The sequence below is a fragment of the Ceratotherium simum genome, chromosome 1 (assembly GCF_057802395.1).
Source record: "Ceratotherium simum simum isolate JZ-2026a chromosome 1, ASM5780239v1, whole genome shotgun sequence".
In the NCBI taxonomy this organism is placed as follows: Eukaryota; Metazoa; Chordata; class Mammalia; order Perissodactyla; family Rhinocerotidae; genus Ceratotherium; species Ceratotherium simum.
The window spans coordinates 92,976,893-93,003,077 of record NC_141900.1 but is presented as its reverse complement, the minus strand read 5'-3'; the positions used below and the strand labels follow the sequence as shown (position 1 = coordinate 93,003,077).

The window sequence follows — 26,185 nt, the reverse complement described above, 5'->3', positions numbered from 1 at the left end:
CCACTGGTGGAAACGGATGGCAGCAATAGGATCATTTGGGGGGCTTCTCTCTTGGCAATAATTGGTTACTTCTGTACTTTCCCCCCTTCTTAATTTGATATTAATTTATACTTTTTGTGACTCATAGAGAACATCTCTAGAAGACATGCAATGAACTTTGACACCAGTATCATTAAAAATCAGTTGCCACAAATGGCTTGTATTACTTATTTTTAATTCAGACATACTTATATATACTTGTTCTGTTCATACATGTTGTTTTTTTATATACATATATATGTATATATACACAGACATATTCTGTTTCTTAATCTGGGTGGCAGGTACACGAATGCCCATTTTACTATTAATCTTTAAACTTAAGCATTTTATGTACACATCTACGTATATGTGTATGTACATGTATATATGTGTATATATGTATATATATGTATACACATGAATACACATATATATATACACGCATATATATGTGTATGTATATAAAATACTTAGGTTTAGAGGTTAATAGTAAAATGGTCATTCGTGTACCTGCCACCCAGATTAAGAAACAAGTACCTCCCCTCACCCCTCTTCTACTAAGACAACCAGTATACTGATTTTCGTATGTGCCATTCTCTTGATAGATGTATATTTACCACCAATGTATGTATCCCTAAACCAGATACTGAGTGGTTTTGAAAAACTGAGTAGCAAGCCTAAACCTCCCTGTGTAAGGAAAAGATGACGCTTTCACTTTTAGATGAAGGCTCACAAGGGAGCCGAAAAGAGTCCCTGATCTTTGTTTGGCTCCAGCTTCCCTGAGAGTACACGTGAGCCCCTCCTAGGAGGATTTAATGGGCAGGGCAATGATTGAATTCTGGGAACCATTTGACAGGGTGTTATGGTGGGTTCTAGCTATCAAGTGGAAATATGGTTAGAGGCTTTGAAATTTTCTGCTTCATCATGACCTAACTCTTGCTCTCAAGAACAGGATAAAGCAGAATACATCTGGGGCTGATATCGTGTTATTATATGTATAAGAAACTGCTTCAGACTTGCCTGGGCATTCTATTCTTGGGTTGAAAAATGACTCTACAAGGATCGTGAGAATATTAATAATGACAGCTCTCACCATACTTGTCTCTTGAGTCACAGGCCTCCAGTAGGTATTGTTTGGTAGCCCAATACAGCTGACATCTTGGAATCTTCTAGCCCCATCCCCTTGGAGGTTTCCTTTGCTTCTCTTCTTTGTTGGATTTCCCATTTGTTGTATTCCATGCATTCCTCATTCTTGTTGCAAACTCAACTTTTGTTGGGGCAAATACTGCAGTAGCTTGATAGAGAATGTGTCCTTTATTCAATCCTTGGACTTGTTTAACAGTTTGGATTATGTAGAAAAGTCTTAGAATTCTGAAGGCATTGTTTCATTGCCTCCTGGACTGTACAGTCCCCTTGGAGAAGTTTAGAACCGTTTGAATCCCTGATCCTTTGTATGTGATTTAGTTTTTCTTATCTGGAAACTTGTAGACTCCTCTTTTTGCACTCAATATTCTTAAATTTCAAAATAAAATGTCGTTTTATTGTTCTGTTGTTATTGTTATTGCTAGGCACTTGTTGGGCCATTTCAGTTTGGAAACTAATGTTCCTCAGTTTTAGGAAATAGTTTTGATTTTTTTGTTTGTTTCCGGTAATTACTCCCTTCTATGTTCTCCGGTTTTTAGAATTCCTATTATTTGGAAGTTGAACCACCTGGACCAGTCTTCTATTTTTCTCAGCTTTTATCTCCTATTTTATGCCTCTTTTTATTTTTTTTCTCTACTTTTGTGGAGCTTTCCTCAACTTCATCTTCTAACCTTTCTAATGAGCTCTCAATTTCTTTTATCAAATTTTTATTTTCAAAGATTTCGTATTTTTTTCCTCTGAAAGATGCTCCTTCTCATTTTTCTTCTTTATATTCTTCATCTTGTAATATAATCATATATATGTTTTATGGATGGAATATTTTTCTTAATTCTGAGGATTCTCCAGAGAAGAGTCTTCTAATCTCTTTCCAAGAAGCTAAGGTTCTGGCTGCCAATTTTGGGGAGCCTAGTGAGAGAAGAAAGCTGGAGATCTCGGCATTCTGCAGATGGTCAGTCCCCATTTTCTGTTAGGTAACTGCCCCTGTTGAGAGTGAGTGGTGGAATCTAGTGATCTAGCATCCAGTGCTCCTATTTTAGCTGCTCCTGATGCTGCCAGTTTTCGTCTTCTGAGGATTTTGCTGTGTAGATTGTACTGGTTCTCATCCATTCCCATGTATCGTTTAGGGTTGGACTCCTACAGGGGCTCCTGATCAGTTACCAATTTTCCATCTGCTTCATCTGTTACTATTTTCTCCTTACCATTTCTCCTTTTTATTTTTTTTCTCATTTTATGTCTTTTAAAAATATATTTTCTGTAATTTAGTAGCATTTCTGGTGAGAGAGAAGTATGTGTGTTAAGTCTGCCATCTTAATCTAGAAACCAGCTTGTTCTTTATTGCTTAGTTAGAACTTGTAAATTCCATTTGATCCCTGCAATAAAAGTTCCATTATGTGGATTAAGTATTGGCTGACACTTATTGGAATCAAAGGCTCTAAGAAGAATCGTCAAGATCAGGGATAGTGATGCTAATGCTCAGGTGATGAGCACTTGCACTGCTCCCAGTTAAGATGAAGGGAACTTCAGTGAAGTTTGGCAGTTGGTTGTCAGTAGTGTGAAATTAAGGTGGTAATTTTCGACAAGTTTCTGCTTTGTCTTCACCATGGGAAGCCCCAAATGGAAGTGTCAAATTACAATATTTTTGTACTTTAGTTATTTTTCCCATCACAGGAAGAAAAGAAGTTAGTTTTAAGTAAACAGGAATATAATTTATGGAACTACTACCAGCTAATCCTTATAGTATTATGATAAATTAAAAGATAGATGATTAGGGTCTGGCCTGGTGGCATAGTTGTTGAGTTTGCGTGCTCCACTTCTGCGGCCCCTGGTTTGCAGGTTCAGATCCTGGGCACGGACTTATGCACCACTTATCAAGCCATGCCGTGGCAGGCGTCACATATATAAAGTAGAGGAAGATGGGCACCAATGTTAGCCCATGGCCAATCTTCCTCAGCAAAAAGAGGAGAATTGGTGACAGACGTTAGCTCAGGGCTAATCTTCCTCACCAAAAAAAAAAAAAAAGATGATTAGATGTATGAATTATCTGGCTAAAGATGCTCAAAAGATAGTAAAGGGAGTGAGGGAGAACTATCATGATGTTTCGATAATTCATTTTTAAATATAGTGTTGCATTTCATCTTTACAAAATCCTAGAAGATGCCTATGCTAAAGACCGTAGTCTTCAATCCAAGGGTCAGAGGAATTAAGTACCTTGCAAGATTAAACAGTTAACTTGAATAATTCGTAAGACCAAAGTAGAGCTGGGATTTGAATCCAAGAGTGAATGACTGAATCCTTTCCACTGCACACTACTACCTTCATAGGATAAATTTGACCACTATTGTCAGTAATCATACTGTTAAATTGTGGTAGAGGATGCTTTTTATTCTTTTCTTTTTAGCCCAGTAAATGGCTACTATCAATCAAAAGCACTATTTTGCTTACTCAGCTTCTTGAGGAATATGCAAAGTTGCTGATTTTATACCCATAGTAGAAATGAATGACATATCTTTGAAAACTTTTTCCTAGCTATTCCTTCTTGATTCTAGGTCTGGAATATCCAATCTCTAATTATAGTTTAAAATATCTACTACCAAGTACATTCCGTTTACTACCAGACTAACTCCAAGCATTGATAATAGAAGGATATCACAAGTGTTGACGGATTCCTGCATTTCTATAACATATATCTTCTAATTTAAATAACTAGATAAATATTGATTAAATTTCATTTCTCTTCATTTGCACATTTGAAACTAAGAGAAAATACTATTAAGCAAGATTCTAACATGGGCCCTCATCTTGATTATAGCTATATGCCATTTCTACAACCTTTGACTTACTTTCTAGGCCAAAATTCCAACTTTCTCTTATCATTCCTCAAGTATTAGAGATTCTTATTTTTCTCTTACCTCATTACCTTATTTGGACCATCTATTTAGTAGTCTATCTGAGGATAATTACTTTAATCAGTGCTTTTAAGGGTCTCCTTGTTGAATTTACCTTCCATTCTTTCAAAGATGCATGATCACCATACTGATTACTTTTTTGATTTTTCTGTTTATATTAAAAAAGAAGAGAAAAAGTATTTTTCCAGATTATACTCCCCCCATACATGTGACTCTTACAGGGTTCCTCACCCCTTTGCTTACTGGTTCTCTAGCTTAGCTTCTGGAAGAACTGGCCAAGGCAAGCTCCAACCCGGTGCACGCTCTCTACTTCTCCGAACCCTTGCTGCTTTGCCTACCCTGGAAAGTTGACCTGGCCCTTAAAGACACACTTTCTTTTTCACACTTGAACAGATCCTAAGCCTGTCCTCCTTCCTCTTCTTACAAACTTTTATTGAATATCTACCATTTCTCTACCAGACATTGGAGGTGTGAAGGTAAACACGTCTTATTTCTTATGTGAGAGAGTCCATACTCACTCACAGGCTTACATAGTTCCACCAAATGATGGATGCTTTCAAACTTTATGTGTGCAGGACTTTGGGAACCTAAAGGATCGAGGAGGTGGTACTGATTTCCCTAGGGGAAACCAATGTAGGATATTGAGAAATATCCTAGATATTTGAGAAACAAGCTCGATTTCTTTTTCTCTAGATCACCCTTGCTTCTCTAACTAAAAGAGCTAACGGGGCTCCATATCCTTCAAAGAGCCTAAAATCTACCCTCTGGGCAAGAATTAGTCACTCTCTCCTATAGTTTTCAAATGACTTACGTTTAGTATAGCCTATGTTACAGTTATTATTATTTTTTGTTTATATATATGCCTTCTCTACTACTTTGTGAGTTCTTCAAGATTTTTCCGTGCATTTGAAATGGATTTCATTTGCTGTATTATTAATTTTTAAGGCCTTAGCACTCTGCATTTATTGATGATTAGGCTTTAAAAATCAATTACATAAACGAAAGATTTTCTTAAGTCTTTTATGAACACCACTGACAGATCATCTTCTTGCTGGTCTCTAGTTGGTTAATTCAAGGTTTTGAAATTTTTTTGTTAAATTATGGATTTAATAGTTTAACTGTACTTTTAAAATCAGAAATATGCCCATATATTTTTTGAATTTGGGGAAGGAGACTATTTTTCAGTATTTCAGGAATCTTATGGTTATATCTAAAGTAGGAGGTTCTATCCACTGAAGCCATTATGTGACGTTTGCCACCACCTAAATAGGATATTTAAGGCACATAACAGCTTCTCCTTATTATTTCCTGAAGCCCCGCTGCTACCACATTTGCACTGACCATCTTTAAAATCAGTTGGGTTTTTAAGCTATGAACCTTCTGGAAGCCTTTTTTTTTTTTTTTTTTTTTAATATTTCATGCGTATTTAGTTCTGGTATTGACCACCAGGTAGCAACAGTCCCTTGAGTAGTTGAGTCTCTTAAATAGGGAACTGTTGCAAACTGATGGATTAAGCCCTTTGCATTCAGGAGAGAGAGGGGTAAGTGTCCAGAATCATGATTTTTTTTCTTTTTAATTCCTCTCTGGTACGTTGGCTCTTGCAAATCCAGGTGTAAATTATCTGCTGTCTATGAGCGGCTTCCTGGTCCTGCCAATCTACTGTTTCCATGACAGTGTACTTCATATCGGGGCCACTGAGACAAAATGAAATGAAGGCCAGGTGGCAAGGGGCAACATGGATGGTGCAAGAAAAGAGTATGACAACTGCAGAAATAAGGAGATTGAGATCATAAGTGAGGTGTAGGGAGAATTTTGGATATTGAAATATCCAAAAAAAACCCGAATAATATTTATGAGATTTTTTTAACTGTCAGAAACACATTTATGCCAGTCTAGAAAAATCAAATATGTTATTTTAGACTTTTCTTTTTCCTTCACCCTTAGCCATCCCTCTGGGTATTCTAGTTGTGCGTGGAGACTGTGATTTGGAGACTTGCCGTATGTACATAGATCGCCTACAGGAGGTGAGTTTCTTTAGCCAATTATTTATTCTTCTCAGTTTTCCATGTTTGTAAACAATTACCAGATATATATTTGCTTCTGAAATGATGCGTTTGGGGAGGAAATGGAAATGTGGCTGCCTTATCTTTTCCGAATACGCCATATCTTCTCCCCACCCCCACCACTCCTATTCTCCCTCCTCAGGTGGTTGAAACGGGAAAGGATTGAGTGGGTTGACTACAGCCTGTAGTGTGATCCATCACTGTAGCTTGGAACTTTCCCTCTTCTTGCCAGACTACATACCTGCACTTTTTGAGCTGTGCAGAATTTCAAAGGGCACTGATAAATAATGAAGGAAAACAGAGAGTTGGACTTATTTAATGTTTTGTATCTGGCACAGACTTCTGTCAGAGATGGCTAGATTTTTTTAAAAATGTAACTCTACAGGAAAGAGGAATCTTCTATATTTCATAGGAATTTGTGTCAGAACACAAGGAATAATCTATTATTTTTTTTTTCTGAATATGGTCTTACCATAGAGAAAGAGAAAGAAGGGGTCTCATATATGACATTCTCATGAATTTGAACTGTGCCAGCAAAGCTAGAAGGCCCAAGCCCATCATCATGGTGATCATTGGTTGTTTTTGCAAAACTTTGAGGAGGATGTTCACTGTCTTCATTCTACAAATGGCAAAAAAGCATAAATAGCCGCTTCTTTATCATTGTTTCTTGATGAAAGATGCACATTAGAATCACTTTTTTTGGATGTGGTTTAGACATTTGTATTTTTAAAGCTGTTGGGTAATTTTTGATAGATACCCCAAGATGAGCAACTCTCTTCCAGACAATACGTTATACATAAGTCAGTATCACAAATGAAGAAGAAAAATAGTGTTTAAAATCCCTTCGAGTTGTAGCCACTTAGCTTTGAACATTAGCTTCGACTTATCTTGGTGGAAATAAATTCAGGTAGGAGGCATAAAGCAATGTGAAAAATTAGTAATTTTTCTCTTCAGCATTGTTGAGGATAGAGATGGGATTGTGAATGCAAAAAATATTTTGAGATAGTTGCCAAATTTTGAATACTGATGTGGATGAGAGAAGAAAAGTCAACAAATTTTATGCTTGTAGCTTCATTTGCCTGTGTTTACCAAGGATAACTTGAACAGGTTAAGATTTGTGAACTTTTTAGCATGTGACTCAAGTCCAAATAAATATTCCTAGAACATATAGTATCTCATTTTTCAAAATAATGTTTGTATTTTATTGTGGAACCTTACTCAAAAAACCTGCAATAAAAAAGCGAATCATAATTGGTACCAAACCTTTATTTTTTAAAAACACTTGGGTGACTTAAGATTTTGCAGTAGCAAAATACATAACTGATGAACTGACTTTGTTGAGAACCAATCTATTGGCATGCTTGTCACACCAATATTCAACTAAAAGTAGGATTCTTAAAAACAAAATGAGGACAGAGTGAACTCAGGAGAAGTTTTAAAACTAACTTGGGCACAAAGAGTAAGTTGATAAAGCCCTGTGGGAAGCAGATATAAGGACAACAGTACCCAGGATTGCTGACATCTGTAAATTGAATCACTACACTCATTAACAAGGAAGCCTGCGGGACATGACAATGGTGACAAGTTAGTTATAAAACTTTATAAAGTGAGCCAGGCTCTCAGAATCTGCCAGTAAAACCTCATTAATTTGAAATCTGTTAATTTACACTTCGTGATAATGCAGAGGTGGCCAGTGATTTTCTCTTTACAGTTTATGAAAACCTGTGTTGCCAAGTAATTTATTGGTATAAACACATTTATCATGACAGTATGTATTTGCTCTAAGATAAATTCTTTCTAGGTGCTTCAAGGGACTTGAGAAGCTTTTTTTACAAGCCAAAAGTTCAGGTGCAAATTAGATATGACCTGCCTCACTTCTTATAACACAATTGTCTGTCTTTTACTTTTAGTCTTCTCTATCCTTGAAATTATATCATTCACTTCTAAACTCTATTTAGGATTTGTAAGTTTCAATTGCTAAATGGCCTTTCTTCTCTCAGTCCAACTTGGTATGTTTTTATTATTTTTGGCATTATCTTCTTTATTTAACCTTGATGAATTTGGGTGAGTTAGATACTTTCCAGATGAGTTTAATAATATTCAATTGGGAGTTCAGTTGACAGAGTTATGGAGGCAGCTTGTTTAAACTAATCCTAAGGTATGGATATATATTTTTTTATTTTTTTCCATTTTCTCATTAGGACCTGCAGTCAGTTTCTTCTGGCTCCCAGAGAGTTCATTACCAGGTAACACCTTGACTCTCCTTGTTTCTTACCTTCCTGCCAAAAGAAGTCTATCTTTCAATTAATGTCTCATTTGGATTAGAATCCACATCTTTCCTAGGGATAGAGTTCACTCTAAGAACGAAGTGTTGGCATTCTGATTCTTCTGCCTTTTACTGGTTTTGGACAATCCTAGTCTAACACAAATTTGGACTATGGATTTTGTTTTAGATCATTTAGAAAAAATTATAAAATGAAGTGCTTTCAGTGACAAATACTGAAAAACTCAATTCAAACGTGCTTAACAGGGAAAGAATCTATTGGTTCACATCAGCAAAAAGTTCAGATCAAGGGGGGATTTTTATGTACCATTTGGCCATGGCTCATGTTTCATTTTTCTGCCAGTCTTTCTGCTCTGTTCTTCTCTTTCTGTCAATTTCACTTCTGGACTAGATGTTTTCCTGGCCCAAGAAGGCACCATTAGTAATCAGGGCTGTATGTTTCTCCTTCAGGTCCAGGAAAGGGAATCCCCTGCTCCCCACACCCATCAAGCAAACTTTCTAAAATGCAATCTGATTGGTCCCTCCTTTTGGACAGGATAGAATAAATTCAACCCCTCTCTCTTGTGACCCACATCAAGTCCACAGGAGAACACTCAGATATCCTTTGCTATAGCAGTCTTTGGGAGTGCAGTTTCTTCCCCACTTCCTCACCCTACTGTGCTGCACAGGCCTCTCCAGCCATTCTTTTATGAATTAGATTTCTCAGTGATTTGGGTACCAGTGCACAGTATCAGCCCAAACTATAAGGGGTACGTGCAAAGCTCTGAGTGCTTCCATTAAAGCCCTTTTCTCTGAGAGGCCCAGAGAAGTACCCTTCCCCACTGGGAGGATTGTGTAGGAGTCACAGCAAACAAAGACTCCCTCCAAATAAATCCTCCCCTAGACCTTTTTATACCTCCATGTGGGGGAATGGTTTAAAGATGTCTAAATTTATAAACCCTGGCTTAGTACCTTACTTTAAGTTTTGGTGTCTGTTTTGCTACTCCCGACACTTCTAGTTTAAGATCTTTTTGCACAAAAACCAAAAAACAATTTAAAAAAAACCTATAACTTGTAGCCTATAGGTAGCTTTCTTCCTCTGCCAACAGACACCCTGTACCCTCAGCCAAAGCAGCGTAATTATCCTGGGGCTGAATGACAACAGTAGCCTTGATGTACTTATTTGTATGTTTATTTCTTAATCAAAATTCCCCACTATTCCAGTGTCCTTTCTTCCATCTAGCTGCAATAGAAAGGATGAGAATTCCCTTAGGGCATGTTTATATTGAAGAGACAAACTCTACTTCTGACGGTTTTTTTCCCAACAATTAAAAGGCAAATTTCCACTTTATTTTTTAGATAGAGCACAACACTCACACCCATTATTTGCGTATTTACGTAGAGCCACTAGGTGTAATTTTGTTTTTAAGAGTGTAGTGCTTTTGAAGGCTATTGCTGATCACTACTCTTTAAAAATTGGAGCTGGTGGCTATAAGACTTGGAGATTCTGTTGTTTAAAGAGTTTGTACTTTTTACTGATGGACATTTTGCAATTTCGTAATTTTATCAAAGTATTTCAGACATTTATTCTGAAGTGGTTTTATGAAATGAATACATTTCTTTATTATCCTGCCTTATTTGATGTAGTCATTTTGGCGTGAGAGTTTTGACATATGAATATTTTGTTCTGTTTTCTTTATGCTATGTTTGTACATATCCACAGAGATCAGGGGGTGGTTGAGACTAGAATATGATAAGGATGTTTGTTACATTTATTATTTAGTAATAGAAACATGCAGAAGGATTAATGATATTTATCTGACTGTATCAAAATCTTGCTGCATTTTTTGTTTACTTGCCATCAGGTCAAACTCTGGTGTCAAAACTGCTGCGTTATAAATGCCACTTGAGAAGATTTTGTGCACTGACCAGAGAGGGTAACCAAGGCAGTGATCAAAGATGACTGTCAGGAGTGTGACTGCGCCCCACACCCCTCCTTGCAGAATTATAAAAAGCAGAGGCCTTTGGGAATTAGGGAGGCTGGAATAGAAGAACCTGTGGAAGCCCAGCATCTGCTCATTACACAGGAAGCTTAACTAAGAGAGACCACGTTTGCATTAACATGGTCAGAGCCTAGGGAGAGGGTGGTGAGGAAATTTCCTGGGCAGAGCGAAGGAGAGCTGGTTGAGGCCAAGGAGCTCTGGAGAGAGAAACGTCCATGTTTGGCTGGGATCTCAGGCAGATAGGAGGAGAAATGAGCTGGAGAGATGGTGAATGAAGAGTTCTGTTTTAGCCAAACTAATTTTGATATACCTATTCGATCCAAGAGGTTTTGGTGAGTAGAAAGTTGGATGTACGAATTTTAAAGCTTATTGAAAAATTCAGTCCGGGAGATGGAAATTTGAGAAATGGATAGAAAGTAGCAAATGGATGGTACTTAAAACTATGAGGCTGGCGGAGATCACCCAGGGAGAGTTTAGATAACGAAGAGGGCCCAATGTCATCTCTGTGTCTATTGATTGGTCGAGAAGAGCACAAGTTGAAGAGAACCATCAGTCCAGAGGAGTCATGGACCCTGAGGCGAGCTGCAGGGCAGCTGGGAATCAGGGAGAAGGTGGTATCACAAAAGCCACAAGTGAAACGCATTTCCAAAAAGAAAGAAGTAATGGAATGTGTCAGTGCTCTTGAGAGGCTATGACGTAGGTTGATTTCCATATTTTTCTAAGGGTGCATGTAAAATATCTGGGATAGAGGTGCTCTCAGTTTTATGTAGAAAGTGACAAAACCAACTGGCAGGAAATTTAATACTAAATCTTTGTTTCCTAATGCAGAAACTGATGCTGTCAGAATGTGTAGTCTGCCTCGGTGGGAGTAGGGGGTGGAGTAGGAGAAAGACCTGTAAGAAACAGGGACTCATTAAATGCTTTTTAATGAACTTTCTTGTGTAGGAGATGGCACTGAATATGCTTGGAGAATGAACTGTGATAGAATGAATAAACACCAGTAAGTTTAAAAACTTGAGAAATTCCTGTCAGCTTACTAATTTGCAGTTGGGATTTTAACTGACTGTTTTCTAAGCCTAGAAAAAACTCAAGGGAAAACCAGCATTTAGAAAAGTGTACAAGAGCCCAAGACACCTTATTAGTGAGCCATATGGCAGTTCCTAGCCATATGAACATTTCATTGCTTTGGTTTCTTCCTTTCCCAAATTCACAGTGCATTGCCAACAAAGCATTAAGGCTCAAAAATGACACCCTGTATTAGCCTAACAAGGCTTTATGGATTATACAAGAATGTGTTGGATATTTATAGCCTGCTGAAAATTCCTGCCTACACCATCTCTGAGGTCAAAATACAAAGGCCCATCCATCCTAATGGCATGTCATGTAGCCTGTAACTGATGAGTTAGGCAAGCAAAATGCATTGTGCTTGCAGATTCAGGATGTTCCTGAACTTGGCGGATAAATTAGAATTCATATAGGAATTGGCCTCTGCCTACCTATTTAATGTAGATGCTTCTTGAGGCCGCCTACTATGACATAATTCCTTCTCTGCTCCCTCCCTGAACTTCATTGTATTCCTTCTTAACCTCAAGTCATAAGGTTACTAAGGAATAGAAGCAGATGCAACTATTCTAGTGATTCTCAACTGGGGGAGATTTTGCTCCTTATATGAAACTTGTGGCAATTTGGACATCTTTGTGTGTCATGACTAGGGGAGGTAGTGCTACTGAAATCTATTGAGTAGAGGCTGGGGATACTGCTGAACATCTTACAGTACAGAAGACAGTTCCCTGCAACAAAGAATTATCCAGCCCCAAATGTCAATAGTGAGGAGCTTGAGAAACCCTGAGTCATTCTGATGGCTCTCAGGACATGACTGGGGACCGCAGGCAGATGTAAGTCCTAGATGAGGAAAGTGGAAGGAGAGAGAGAGGAGCGGGAAGAGAAAAAGTAATAAAGGAAAATAGAGGTATCTCTGCATATGGTAGAGTAGAATAAATAGAGAACCAGGAACAATTAGGGATTTTGTAGACACTCAGAGTCTCCCATTTTCAAGGGGTACTTACGTAGTTGACATGCAGGAATGTGTTTCCATAATATTATAAGCTAATAGTTTGAGATTTTAATGAATATAATAGAATTCGATAGTAGTTGCAAAATGGGTTCATCCAGGTGATTCCTCTTCTTTAAGAATTAATTTACTTAGAAATGACACTAGAACGGTTGGAATATTTCAAAATAGATGTAACATTTTTGAAAAGTTCTTTCATCCTTTAGAGTAGTCAGATGTCTTTCACTTCCATAGGAAAAAACTCTTGGTCAGATCTGAGTCTATATCCATTTGTTCATCCTCTGACCTCTTTTTTCTTTCTTGCATGCCTGATCATCTTCTGGAGGATGGATCTGTGTTGTATTCCGTCTCTGTCTAGTTCTAGGGAAACAGCATTTGCCCACAAATATTTGATTAATTCCCCTTCTCTTCATACTGCTGTCTTTATTGAAACAAGTTTAAGGTTGAAACAAATTTAAGGGAGTCCTCCTGGGAATTAATTTATCTTGTCTTAGAGAAGGGCAGGGGTTAGCTAGGAACTTTGGAGAATGTTGTTCCTTTGGGCTAGGTCAAAGCTGTCAGAAATGGATGGAATGAGAAATTAAAGTAAGATTTGCCTGGGGCCAGATCTGTTTTCTGTTACAAGTGAAGGCATTACTGCTAACACAGACATGCACACACTCACATACACATACACATACACACATATATACACGCACATACAGTTGTTGTTGTTAATAGAGGACTTTCTCACCAAAAAAAAGGCTCTTGAAAATGTTAGAATATCTCATTTCCATCATCTATCAAACCATCACTGTTTCTTCATCTTTCAAAGCTGATTTTGGAAATGGGCCTTCCATTTCTGTATATTTCTGCTGTAGGAATTGTGGGTGGTAAAGTAGGTTTGGGGGAAAAGAATTTTGAAAGATAAAAATAACAGTAGCAAGCCTATTAATTGGGATTATAGTTGAACAGAGATACATAAACACATATTTCTAATCATCCTCTGATAGATGTATTCACCAAGGATGAAGAGATATTGGTATGGAAAGAGAACTTGGTGATGGAAAGAGAGAAAAAATGAATTAACAGATGTGTTGGGCGGGGGAGATGTCAAGGCAGGCAGAAGAGAAATTTGGATGGGTAAACGAGAGAAATTTAAAAGTAAAGTATTATTGACTGGACATTATTAAATGAAGCAGGGATTCCCAACCCGAAGGGACTTCTGTTTTGCCTCTGCTTTTCTTCCCTAAATTTTATGAAAGAAGTTTCATTCAGAGTGAAGATATAGTTAAATGCTAGGTGAATATTGCTTAATTGGATAACCTACTAGAGTGTGTAATGGGGCTGCTATCCTGTCATTAAATTAAATGTGCATCAGCTATGAGTAATTGAATGTAAATTAAGGGCAAGTTTGGCATATGCATGCCAAATAGTGGTTCAGATAATTTCCTTATCAATTACATATAATTCATGCCAGTTGACTTTCAAAAATATGTATATGAGAAATATCAGGTTTGCTTTTGTACATGTGGCTATATTTTTAGCATGAGAAATAGATTTTTCCATTAGCATATGTCAAAAGAGAAAATTCATATATCAGGGATTTTTGAAATGAGCAGTATTTGTTAATATTATTCATCTAAAGAGCATGCAATTTTAGAAGATTAATACATTTAAAATAGAAAGGAACATGGTATGTCCAAGGTTATATCATTCTGCCTATGTTATAGAGCAATGATAGTGGCATTCATCTAAATCATACCATTTATATGAAGAAAAATGACAGATCACAAAATGAGCTGCATTCTCACAATCACATTTCTTAAGTATCTACAGTCATATGGTTTGGAAAGGTGCATATTTTTGAGCTTGTTTTTTGGTTCTATCAGAAATTAAGTCTGTATATTTATTATAATGTATAGCGTTCATAAAGGAAACATACTTCATTCATTTGACTGTCACTTGTTTAGTGACAAGGATGTTGCCATGTTCACTCTAGAGGGTCCTTGAAGCTAAGGCCTGCTCTTGGGGCCAGTACTTGACCTCCTGCTAGGGGCTGTTTTGTTTTTCTCACTTCCCCTATCCTGCTGAAGTCTGATTCATGGTCTGCCCTGCACTGCTGGTCACCCTCCGGCTTCCTCTGAATCCAGGATTCGTTAATGCCAGGGACACCCACTGTACCTGTGTGCCAAGCCCTCTGTGAGGACACAGTGAGGGTTTTACATGATGTGAGGTGTATCACCCACCATGTGTTAGCAATGAGAGATAGTTAAGATAAAATTATAGAAAATTCAATATTACCTCCGTACTACGTATTCTGATTCCCTTTTTTGAGTAGGAGAGAAAGAGGTATAGATAGACAAGAGGCAGGAATTACATGAATCCTGAGTATATAAGACCCTAATCACCTTTGTGGTCATCATTAGTTAAGAACATCAGAGTATAAAGAAGCTTACAGACCACGGCTTGAAGTTATTGTGAATTCTTTTTTGACAATCTCTGTATACCTGCTCCATTTTTAATCCATTCAAATATGCATTTGTCTTTGATATTAAGGTCCCCAAGGTATTTTTCTTGACTTTCGTTAGCTACTTGTGTCATAAGTCTGCCAGGTTTTATAATCTTGGCTTCTCTTAGTCTTCCAGTTGTACACAGTTCTAGACTTCTGCTTGGTTTTTAACTCCCCACCCAAAGTAGACCTTAGGACAGCACCCTTCTGGTGTGCACCCTTTTGTACCTTTATCCACATCTATACAAAGTTACACACATGGACATACATGCACACATATACGAGGTTTTGTTAGTTTTAAAAAATAAAAATGGATTTACATTTTTTATGCACTCGTTATATAATTATACCACAATTTATTTTTAATAGTAATATACCATGGATATTATGTCTTGCTAATAAATGAAGCTCTACCTCAATCTTTTAAAACTGCTACTTTATTCCATGGTATATATTTAACCTTATCCCTGGATAGACATTTAGGTTAGATACAGTTTTTTTTGTAAACAATGTTGCATAAACATTATTGTGCAGATTTCCAAATAAAGTTGTAACAGAAATGATAACCATGTCACATGCTAAACAACCTATTAATATTGGCCATACTTGTACGAAGTTTAGAAGTACAATCATGTAACACATACAAGAAAATTAATTAACCTCTATACTCAGAATTTTCTTTACGTGAATGTAGTCTCAGTTCCTTGTCTCTGGATTGTTGTTCCCATTGATTACCATATTTCCATGGGATTCTTAAACAGCTGGGTACTTGGAGATGGAAAGTGGGCAGGCAATGTGACTGAAGAATTTGAAGGAGGAAAAATTCTGAATTACCAGGCAGTGAACCATCTGAGAAGAAATGGAAGATTAGTTTGACAGTCAACGAAAGCTGAAACTATGGAAAATCCTTGATTTTGCTTTTTTCATGTTTTTGCTGGAGCTGAGTCAAAAAACTTCTCTCCACCTTGACCTATACGAATCCCGCTCATCCTTCAAAACTGCAAATAATTCTAATTCCTCTAGAAGCCATAAAACATGGTAATAAGATCAAGGGCTCTAAAGAAAAGAGGCCTGTATTTGAATTGCAATTCTGCTAAATAGCTGGATACTTCTGCGAGTTCACTTAATTCACAAAGCTGCAGTTCTTCATTTGTGGCTCATTTTTAGGTGCCAGAGGAGAGGTTCAGGAAGAATAGTAGGACAGATGGGAGGAGAGGTAGATATGGGCTAGATTATGCAGCCTTCTTAATGACAGAATGAGCATAAGAATATGGCTTAAAATCAACCTACTAAATGAGACTGTAGCCTAATATATATATATTTTGTGTGTGCGAGAAAGATTAGCCCTGAGCTAACATCCATTGCCAATCCTCCTCTTTTTGCTGAGAAAGATTGGCCCTGGGCTAACATCCATGCCTATTTTGCTCTACTTGATATGGGACGCCCAATAGCATGGCTTGATAAGCGGTGCGTTGGTCCGTGCCCGGGATCCAAACCTGCAAACCCCTGGCCACTGAAGCAGAGCACACAAACTTAACCACTACGCCACCGCGTCGGGCCCTGTAGCCTAATATTTTTACATGAACTCTGGCAGTGGCCAGGTTAACTCTAAAATCAAGAGGGATGGTTTTGTGAATTCTGTAGTAATTTCTCCCATACTTGTACTGCTGGGGGAAATTTCTCAAAATAGGGTACTCAGCAGATGAAATAACATAAAGAGAATGATAGTCTAAATTTTATTTAATACAGAACCACCAAGGAATGCAGAAATAGAGCTATGTTTATGGAAAATTCTCAGAGGTAAGAAAGGAGCATATTGTGAAAGGAGGAAAAGGAAGGAATGTTGACCTAAAGTCACCAAAATGTTATTCCCTGAGTAGTTAACAGCTTGTTGAGATTATTGTTTCATATCCTTCAATGCCAGACAGTGGAGGTGAGTCAGGGCAGAAGCTGTAGGTGGAGGACTTAGAGTGGAATGGAGGAGAGCAAGAATCAACAGCGTTCTGCCTACTCGACATCATGACAGCTGGCCTCTGTGTAGCTGGAGTGTATGATTCAGGGTTGTGCCTATTGGCACATCTTCGCTATACATTAGTGTTGGGACTATTTGAAAACTGCTGCCCCGGCCCAAATGTTGTTAGCCCCAGATTTCAAACTTGAAAGGAAAGGGCTTTCTTGAACATGAGCTGAACCTTCCATTTGCTTTCCCAACAATTGATGTCTTCTGCTATCTTCATTGCCATACTCTAATTCTTTGGGCAGCAACTCAAAATCCTTTCCCCGTAATCGGTGACTTTTGATAATAGGCAGGAAATAAATTAAAATCACAATTAAAATAGCCCTCTCTTGGGGAAAGAAGTTGAAATCTGATGAATCAGACAGATAGTAACTGCAAAAATGGAAGCAGGAAAGGAAACTGGAGAGCAGCCAGGCGGTTCACGGTGAGGTGGACACCCTCGGAAGATGTGGTCTGTGCTTAGTTCTTATTTGTGACCTTCCAATCTCATGCCTTGCATTTCATTTGCTCTAATAAATACACATTGGAAAGATTGATAATTGTGTCACAGGAATAAGAATAATGTATAGCTGTGTGACAACTGACAATTCAGCTCAGCAAATGAAAAGGTAATTTCGGGGAAACTAAGTAAATATCTAGGAAGTACAGTTATTATTGAATGGGGAATGGAGAGGGCAGTGAAATAAAGTGTTCTGAAAAATATTACTCTTGGTGATAGAAGACATCCAGGCTTGAAGACAATACCCTGTATTTAAGGCAATTATGTAGCTTCTAATACTGTGAAAGAGGCACTGAATTGCTGATTAAGACAAACCCTACAAGCACCAAACCAACAATGGCATGACTTCAGCCTGTGTTTGCTGTCATTCTTTTTTGTGTCCACTCATGCAAATCTGTCCTGTTTCTTTTCTCTGAAACCCAGAATCTGAGCACAAATGCATTTATGGATAAAATAGTGTTATGCTGGTGTAGTGCCATCTAAATGATCTGGTCTGAAATGTGACCTCGGTCCTGTGAGCGCCTCCTGTAATTAAATGTCAGGATTGTTTCCCGTAAAATAATTTTGTCCCAGCTGCCCCAGCATTACCCGTCTAGCATAACTATATCTGCATATCAACGTGTACCAGCCAATGGGTTAAGCATTTCACATCTTATTTCATTTATTCCTCAAAAGAATCCTTTGCAATAGATACTATGGTAGCCATTTTATAAATGAGGCCTCCAAGGCACAGGATAGATAAGAAATTTGCCTACAATCTCACAGTTAGTAGGTAGTGGAGCCAGGATCGTCCTGTGCTCAAAGCCGGCGCTCTTGGCCTCAGAACCCCACCCCCTCTGGGCTTGCTGTTTCAAGGAGGCTGGATCTATACAACCTGCGGCATTGTTGTCCTTCCCACTCATAGATCTGCCTTTCCTATGATATTGAAGTACTTCAGGGACAGAAGCATTTTTGTCATCTCAATGCGTAGTCTGATGACCTCATCCTACAAAAATTTCCATTTTGCAAAGCAGACTTTCTCACTAAAAGTAACTTTTTGCTCGGTTTTTAAACTCAAGTGAAATACAACCACCTCGATGCCCAGCAGATTTCCTGTCCCTGCCCTGCTCTTCACCTCCTATTCTCCCTCAGATCTTTGAGCTGTAGTCCCAGCACCCAGCTGTGTTTAGTAGCTGGATTTGTTTCTTGTTTCTTATTTTATAGATTTTTGGTATATTTTGTGGATATGTTTTACATTTTGTCAGTCTGCTGCATTGAGACATTTTAACACTGATTTCAGGAAAATCTCCAACTTTTAGGGTTCTAATGCAGGTGAGATCCTTTCATCTGCATCTGTGTGAACTAGATTAGATCCAAGCAGAAAATTTTGTTGAGACTTCACTGCTTTTGTATATCTTCGATATGTAAAATTTTTACGTAAGTAGTTTAATTGCATTGCATTATAAATCTTTCCCAGATTGGGTACATATAAATTACATTTTTCCTTTGGAATTCAAATGTCTTTTAACATAGGACCTCATTGTATTAATAACCGTCCCCTTAAGAGCTCACTTTTTTCTTTCTTTTTTTTTTTTGTGAGGAAGATTAGCTCTGAGCTAACATCTGTTGCCAATCCTCCTCTTTTTGCTGAGGAAGATTGGCCCTGAGCTAACATCCGTGTCCATCTTCCTCTATTTTATGTGGGATGCCTGCAACAGCATGGCTTAATAAGCAGTGCATACTTCCGTGCCCAGGATCCGAACCTGTGAACCCTGGGCCGGGGAAGTGGAGTCTGCAAACCTAACCACTACACCACTGGGCCAGCCTCAAGAGCTCACTTTTTTAATGAACAAGGTTGAAAGACCTTCAAAAAAGGAAGGAGAGGATGCAAACCCAGTTCAGGGAAGCTATTTCAGAGAAGTTAGGACTCTTCTTGGGCTTCTCTAACCACCTCATAAGGTTGCAGTTTAACTTTTAGGAAAGTATCTAATTACTTTTCAATAAAATTTTTTTTCATGAGATTCCCGTCTTTTTTTTGAGGAAGAGTGGCCCTGCGCTAACATCTGTTGCCGATCATCATCATCTTCTTTTTTCTCCCCAAAGCCCCAGGACATAGTTGTATATCGTAGTTGTAGAGTTGTAGCTCTTCTATGTGGGCCGCCACCTCAGCATGGCTTAATAACCGGTGAGTAGGTCTGCGCCCAGGATCCAAACTGGCAAACCCCAGGCTGCCGAAGCAGAACGCATGACCTTAACTGCTATGCCACCGGGCTGGCCCCTCCTGTGTCTTAATTATTTAATTTTAATTATTAAAGCAATCCAATACTCAATATAAATACGTTTTCTCCTTGTCTGTTAAAAAAAAAAACTTAAGTAGAAGAACTTAAGGTACTTTATATAAAGGGCTGGAAACAAACATTTGGGGGGAACAATGGATGGAAATAAGCAAAAAGTTCATTGAGTCCTTCTGTGTAGAAATTGGCCTGATTTCAGCCCACTACCAAGAGAATAGCCACAGGCTCAGAGAGCTTCGGTTGCTTGATACTACAGTCACCAGTAACTTTGAAATAATAATGCCCATTCTTGTAAGTCTGGATGTTGTTAAGGCATTTTACTGTTTAGAATCTTCTTATTTTGTTGAATTCCTTCTGACCTAAACTTTTGACTATTTAAATTAGCTTTTTAACCTTTTGGGGGATCTCAGATCACTTTGATAATCTATAGAAAGCAGGAGAAAATGCACATACACATAGACACACCAAATTTAGCATAAAATTTCAGGGAGTTCAAGGATTGTTGAACTTATTTGAAGACCCCTTTGAACCTATTTGAAGTGTTTTAAAGAGCTCTATGGCAAATTATGTTTTCACAGAGCAAACAACATTCTCTTTAAACAAAACTTGTTTAAGGAAATTGTGTTGTATCAAATGCTTTGTGGATCAAGGGTAGACTAAATGAACAGAAAATAAGCAAAATAAATGAATAAATAAAGTCAGGCACATGCATAAAACTCTCCAGATAGACAAACATTCGCACAAGGTATACAGTTATATCAATATTGCTTTACCAGCCTGTGGTAAGCTACTCATGTGGCTGACTCAGTATATCAACCTGCATTATATTAAACTAGACTAAAAAAATCCAATATTCTCTAATTTGAATATTCTAGCAATAACATTATCAATTTTAGGTTTTTAAAATGATAAGTATTTCTGTATTCTTTCAGAGTCAATTTTTACCTAGGGAAATTCAGATATTTTTTGTGATGGTCTCTGTAGCACATTCAATATCAAAATTCAGAAAGTATACTTGGTGTCTCAGCCTCTTTATTTCTAGAGAAGACAGCCATGTTTCTATTTAATATGTTTATTTATTAGCTCATAGTTGCCAGTAAATATTTGAAATCACTTTCAAATTTCTTGATATAAATCTTGATATAAATTACATTTCTCACCAAACTGAGACATGTTGATAGCTTTACAAGTTTTATAAAAGTATATTAAGAACCTTAAGTTCCTTTAAAACAAGATATCACGTGTGTCAAAATATACTTCTCAAAATGTTAAATATAATTCTCATATAAATTGGTACTGAACATATGTCAAGATTTCATTTAGTGCAACCAGCAGGCTGGCAAAGCCAGTTCAAAAAAGAGGAATGTGTATTTATCCTGTATCCATTGCTGTATCAATTCTATATCTATAAATATAAATTTTGGTGCCAGTCGTGAGTGAGACCATTTTTTTCCCTATCAGTTATTTAATTTGTAGAACCCATTCATATTAAAAGCTCCATATACCCAAGATTTCTAATAATGGATCCTTTTTGTCCTGGTAATTTTAGGCTGATGGTTCTACAACTTGAGCATACACCAGACTCACCTGAAAGATTGCTGGGTCCACCCCTACGGTTTCTGTAGACCTCGAGTGGCACCTGGGAATTTGTATTTCTAACAAGTTCCCAGCTGATGCTACTCTTCCTAGGTTCATAGTTTGAGAACCACTGATTTAAGCAGAGGCTTTGCCTGAGGATCGAGTGAGGCAGATTAAACCCCCAAAGAAGTCACTGCAAACTCTGATTTTCTTATTACTTCTCCCATGTTATTCCCATTTCCTTCTCCTCTCCCCTTCTGTATACACAAGGTCATCCACACCCAGCTGCACCCCAAGGGTGCTCCCTATATTGGAACACCTTAAATCCCTAACAAGGGTCAAATTCCCAGTGTCTTCCCCACAGAGACCTGGCCTCCCTCCTCACTTGTCCCATTTCTGTAAGTGATTTCAATTTCACTATGAGCCAGGGCTAGAATGCTCCAAATCATGTGTTATAAACTTGAATGTGCTTTTTATTATTTTTTTTAAATTTTCATCTCTTAATAGGGGAAGTTTTTATACCTATTGGAGAACCCAAATGTAAATAACAGCCAGCTGCCACTAGTTTCTCAGCTTCACAAAGGGAAAGAAATTCCCCAAAGGAAGTAAATGTCCCAAGTTATATAATTTATGAATGTTTAATGGAATAATTGAAAACCTTCTGGAAATTTTATGTGGGAGTTGTTTTAAAGTGCTATGTGAAGTAATTCGTTTCAAAGCAGAGTCTTTGTTTCTGTTTCTAGTAAAAAATGTGATTTGGTCTCTCACCAGTGCTTTGTTTAGGAAAGGATGCTCACTCTTAGAAATAGATGATATGGCAGAATGTGGAGTGAGGGACGCCCCTCAGGTCATTCAAATGGAGCCGTGAAGATGTGTGTGTCTCTTTCCAGGACCATGAAACCTCCTTCCCCAGGGCACTCTCAGCTCAGAGGCTCTCCCCTCGGTGGTGCTTTCTAGATGGTGAGTGTTTCTGTATTTCTTGGAGGGCTGGGGGTTGGGGAAGCAACAGGGCAAGACATTGATTGATAGAGTGACTCTAGTTTTCCAAAAGATTGTTCAGAAACCCTTCACATGGCTCCACGTGATTGGTATTTGCATCTCAAACGATGTGTACTTGCTGATGTTGCCACACAATTTCCTGAAGTCATTTTCCTCAAAGCAAGTTGATTAAGTTTGGCTGAACTTCTCAGCATCAAATTGCTCAAGCTGACCTCTGCCTTTCAGTTCCCCCCTTTCCCTAACACGTGTTGAGTGCCTATCTTAAATTTAGGCCGGTAGATGGATTCAATAAGCATGGGATGGGTACTAATTTGTATGTTGTTTGCATGTTATGGAACTTTCATATTATTTTCATTAAACCATCATTTCAGTAAGATGTATAAATTTTTATAAAAGGGTAGAAATTTTCAATTGCATTCAATTCTGCTTTGCTGAGCATGACATATTGAATGCGTAATATGTCAGTTATTTTTTGATTCGGTAATGAGTCCATTTTTCATGTCCATCTCTCACTCCCTAGATGCTGTCTAGTCCTACTTTTCTATCCAATTACTCATATTACAGTACATTCCTGTTTCTATGCCACCAGTATATCTGCTACCCAATATCTCTTTTGTCTATGTGGATACCCAGTTTTCAGTGTAGATCTTTCTTTTGTTTATCTGTGTATGCATCTGAGAGGATATAAATGTGGAATTGAGTATGACAGGATGTGTGAGTGTGAACAGTGTTGTGAAGGTGAGCGCTTGTATCTATATGAGATCTAACTCACATGAATCGTGACATCAGTTTTCATTAATGGCTTGTCAACTGCCTCTGAAGATACTTTACACGACTTTTCCTCCAGCTGCTTTATTCCCTAGTAATGAGAAACACATTCATTTGTTTCTCCTGAATCTGAGGAACAACTTACATTTAAGAAAATTATGACAATTTATATGACTTGTTCTATATACAGTCTGTTCTATATACAGTCTCAGATAAAATTACAACTGTGGATAATGATCTTAACCCAGATATTAGGTTTACTCTATAAATAGTTTCATTAAAAACCTTTAAAAGGTGGTTGCAGTCAGAGTTAAAAAGAACGAAGCAGTGTAAGTCCTTAGGCAGATTTTACTCTCCTGTTGCTTTTAGAGGGCAGGGACCATGATTGTCTTGTTTCTTAGCTCATTTCCCTTTGGAGAGAAGCTACTCATTAAATATTTATGATTTTCGAATGATTATTTGCATTTTGAGTTTTTCCCTCTAGTACTATGTACTTTGTAGAAAATCTATTTATAATATTTGGACTCTGTTAGATAGATTAGAGTGACGAAGAACATAATTCTTTTGAATATTAAGACTAATCAGAATAATTTCTACAAACCCATTGTTTGCAGTTAAGATTTTTTTTCTTAAACCATAGATGCAGCCCAATCCCTTTTAGAAATGCTTAAATAATTTTTTTTTTTTTTTTCTGCTTTGGCTTTCTTCAGACGTGGCTTAGGGACTCAGTTTTAAAGTAAAATAATTCCTTTAAGACCAAATGTGGTCCCTGGCTCTGCATCTTCAAGCTCTTTTCCAAAATGAGAGTCACTTGCTCAGCAAGTCTGGCTAACAACAGGTTTTTCCTAGCTTTACTTACTTAACAAATACGTTTTGAGTCCCAGCTCTGTTTAAGGTCTTGTGCTAATATCTGGAGACATACAAGAATAAATGAAACACAGACCTTTAAACAGGCAGATATCTTAGTCTCATAGTTATTTGTGAAGATAGTTTCTATGAGAAGTGTAGACAAAATACACTTGTGCGTAGAGGTAGGAGCAGTGAATTCTGGCTGGGATAGGGAGAATGAGACTGAGGAAGGTTTCACAGAGGAGGTGGCATTTGAGTTGGTCCTTAGAAGACAAATAAGTTTTAGATATGCAGATAGAATGGGGAAGTGCTCTCTAAGCAGTGGGATAGCAGGCAGAGGTATGGAAGTCCTGAGTTTTTCTCAATAGAATTAGGGACTGGCCAGTAGTCCACATGACCGCAATTGAAGGGTTTTGATTGACGTTGTAGGAGAGAAGGTTGTAAATTTGGTGCCAGATTACAGGACACTCTGAATGCCATATACATTTTTTTTTTCCCTAGCAACTTCTGCTGATCGCTTTTATCGAATAGACAGATCTCAGGTAAGTTTTCTTGAGCTTACTTGTGAAAGTGAAAAATTCCCAAGTAAATATACTTTATTGGTAGCTAATCTTACAATATTTTCTAACAAAAACACTGAAACATTTACAGATTTTGGAGTGGTACTCGTAGCCTAAGCTATGAGCTTTTAATTTGTCTTCATGTGTTTTGTGATCTGTGGACTCAAGATGATGTGGCTTGACCTTGCAAATGAGTACAGAAAAAAGGCTGTAAATATTATTACCAGCCTGCACTCCAAATTTTCATTCACACTGCTACTTCTACTGCTTCCTCGCCAAATATTATGCCTTTTTAAGTTCATTTTTGGCTAGCAAGTTTGAGTCCTCAAGTGTATATCTCGGTCAGTCACTTCATTTCAATTCATCACTTTCCAGGGTTCAGTAATGAGAGAAAAAGATGCTCATGTCCAATGATAACAAGTGCTCCCACAGTCCAAATTCTCCAGGAAAAAAAGAAAAAAGATCCAGTATGGAATCCAGTGATACAACCAGCTGTTAACCATGCCATCTAGCTTTGACCAGATCCCGGGGGTGGAAGTCCAAGTTATCATACACTCATGCGGGACCAAATTGCGTGTGGGGTGTCACTTCTTTGGTAGTATTTGGGAAGAAGAAGAGGCAAGACCAGCTCTGGTTATACCCAACCGGATTCTGGTCAACTAGGAATCCCAAACCAAGAGGGATTCAACTCTCCCCCTCACAGCCTCTTGCTACGGTGTTGTTTCAGGGAGGGATGTCCACTAGTCAGGCCTCTGACATACGCTGTGGTCACTTAACGTCACAGAATTTTATTTTTCCTCAAGACCAAGAGTGCTTTGTTTTGTTTTTCTTCAGATGATAGATTTGAGTATCCTGTCAGTCATCAGACACACTTCTTTCTCTTCCTTAGGAACATTTGCACTTTGTGATGGAGATTTCCCAAGATGAGATTTTTATTCTGGACCCAGATCTGGCGTTGTCACAGCAGGCAGGGACCCCTCCAGGAATGCCTGATCTGGTGGTAGAGCAAGCCTCGGGGTGAGTGTGCTTCCGCTTTGGTGGTGTGCTGGAGAGGCTGGCCGCAGGGTGACATCCATGTCTGGTTTGGCTTTGGACTTGACATTCTAATTATATCAAACTATTTTAAATACAGATTTCCTTGTTGTGTTTCTTTAGAGTGTAGTATAGCTGGTTCCATTAAAAGTCTGTCTTACGAATGGCGGTGTAGAATTACTCTTCCCCACCCAGATTGGTATCACGTCTGAGCTTTCTTTACCCATCACACCCACGCTTCCTACCAAATTAGAAAGCTCTGGTATTTGCATTTGTGCATATACATCTGTACTGCCTGAGTTATCCAAATAAAAATTGACGCAGGTGGTTTGACAATTATTTTTCTCTTCCTTTCTCTTCTCCTTCCTCCTCTTCTCCTCCTGCCCCTCTTCTTCTTTTTCTTTTTTTCCTATATCCAGGCAGCCTGAGACATATACATTGTATAATAATAACTATGACATATCAAGCACTTATTATGAGCCACATACTGTGCTAAAGTCCTTTCTGTATCCCTACTACCGTTTGGTAGTGACTTTATCATGTTAAGTGCTCTTTGTTTATTTCCTCGTCTGTAAAATGGAAATAATAATACCTACTCATAGAATTGTTTGAAGATTAAATGAATTAAAACATGTAAAATATTAAGAAT

The 26,185-nt window shown here is 37.9% G+C and overlaps 1 protein-coding gene across 9 annotated transcripts in view; it reads left to right on the top strand.

Moving 5' to 3' along the window:
- The window catches only part of DGKI (diacylglycerol kinase iota), a 311,737-nt gene that overhangs the window by 214,735 nt on the left and 70,817 nt on the right, over nucleotides 1-26,185 (top strand). For all 9 annotated transcript variants that reach the window (XM_087431348.1, XM_087431314.1, XM_087431324.1 and 6 more), the window contains 5 exons: nucleotides 6,015-6,094; nucleotides 8,335-8,379; nucleotides 22,219-22,288; nucleotides 24,446-24,486; nucleotides 25,394-25,521. In XM_087431348.1, coding sequence (XP_087287474.1) covers nucleotides 6,015-6,094; nucleotides 8,335-8,379; nucleotides 22,219-22,288; nucleotides 24,446-24,486; nucleotides 25,394-25,521 — 364 coding nt within the window. The remainder of the gene's footprint in view (nucleotides 1-6,014; nucleotides 6,095-8,334; nucleotides 8,380-22,218; nucleotides 22,289-24,445; nucleotides 24,487-25,393; nucleotides 25,522-26,185) is intronic.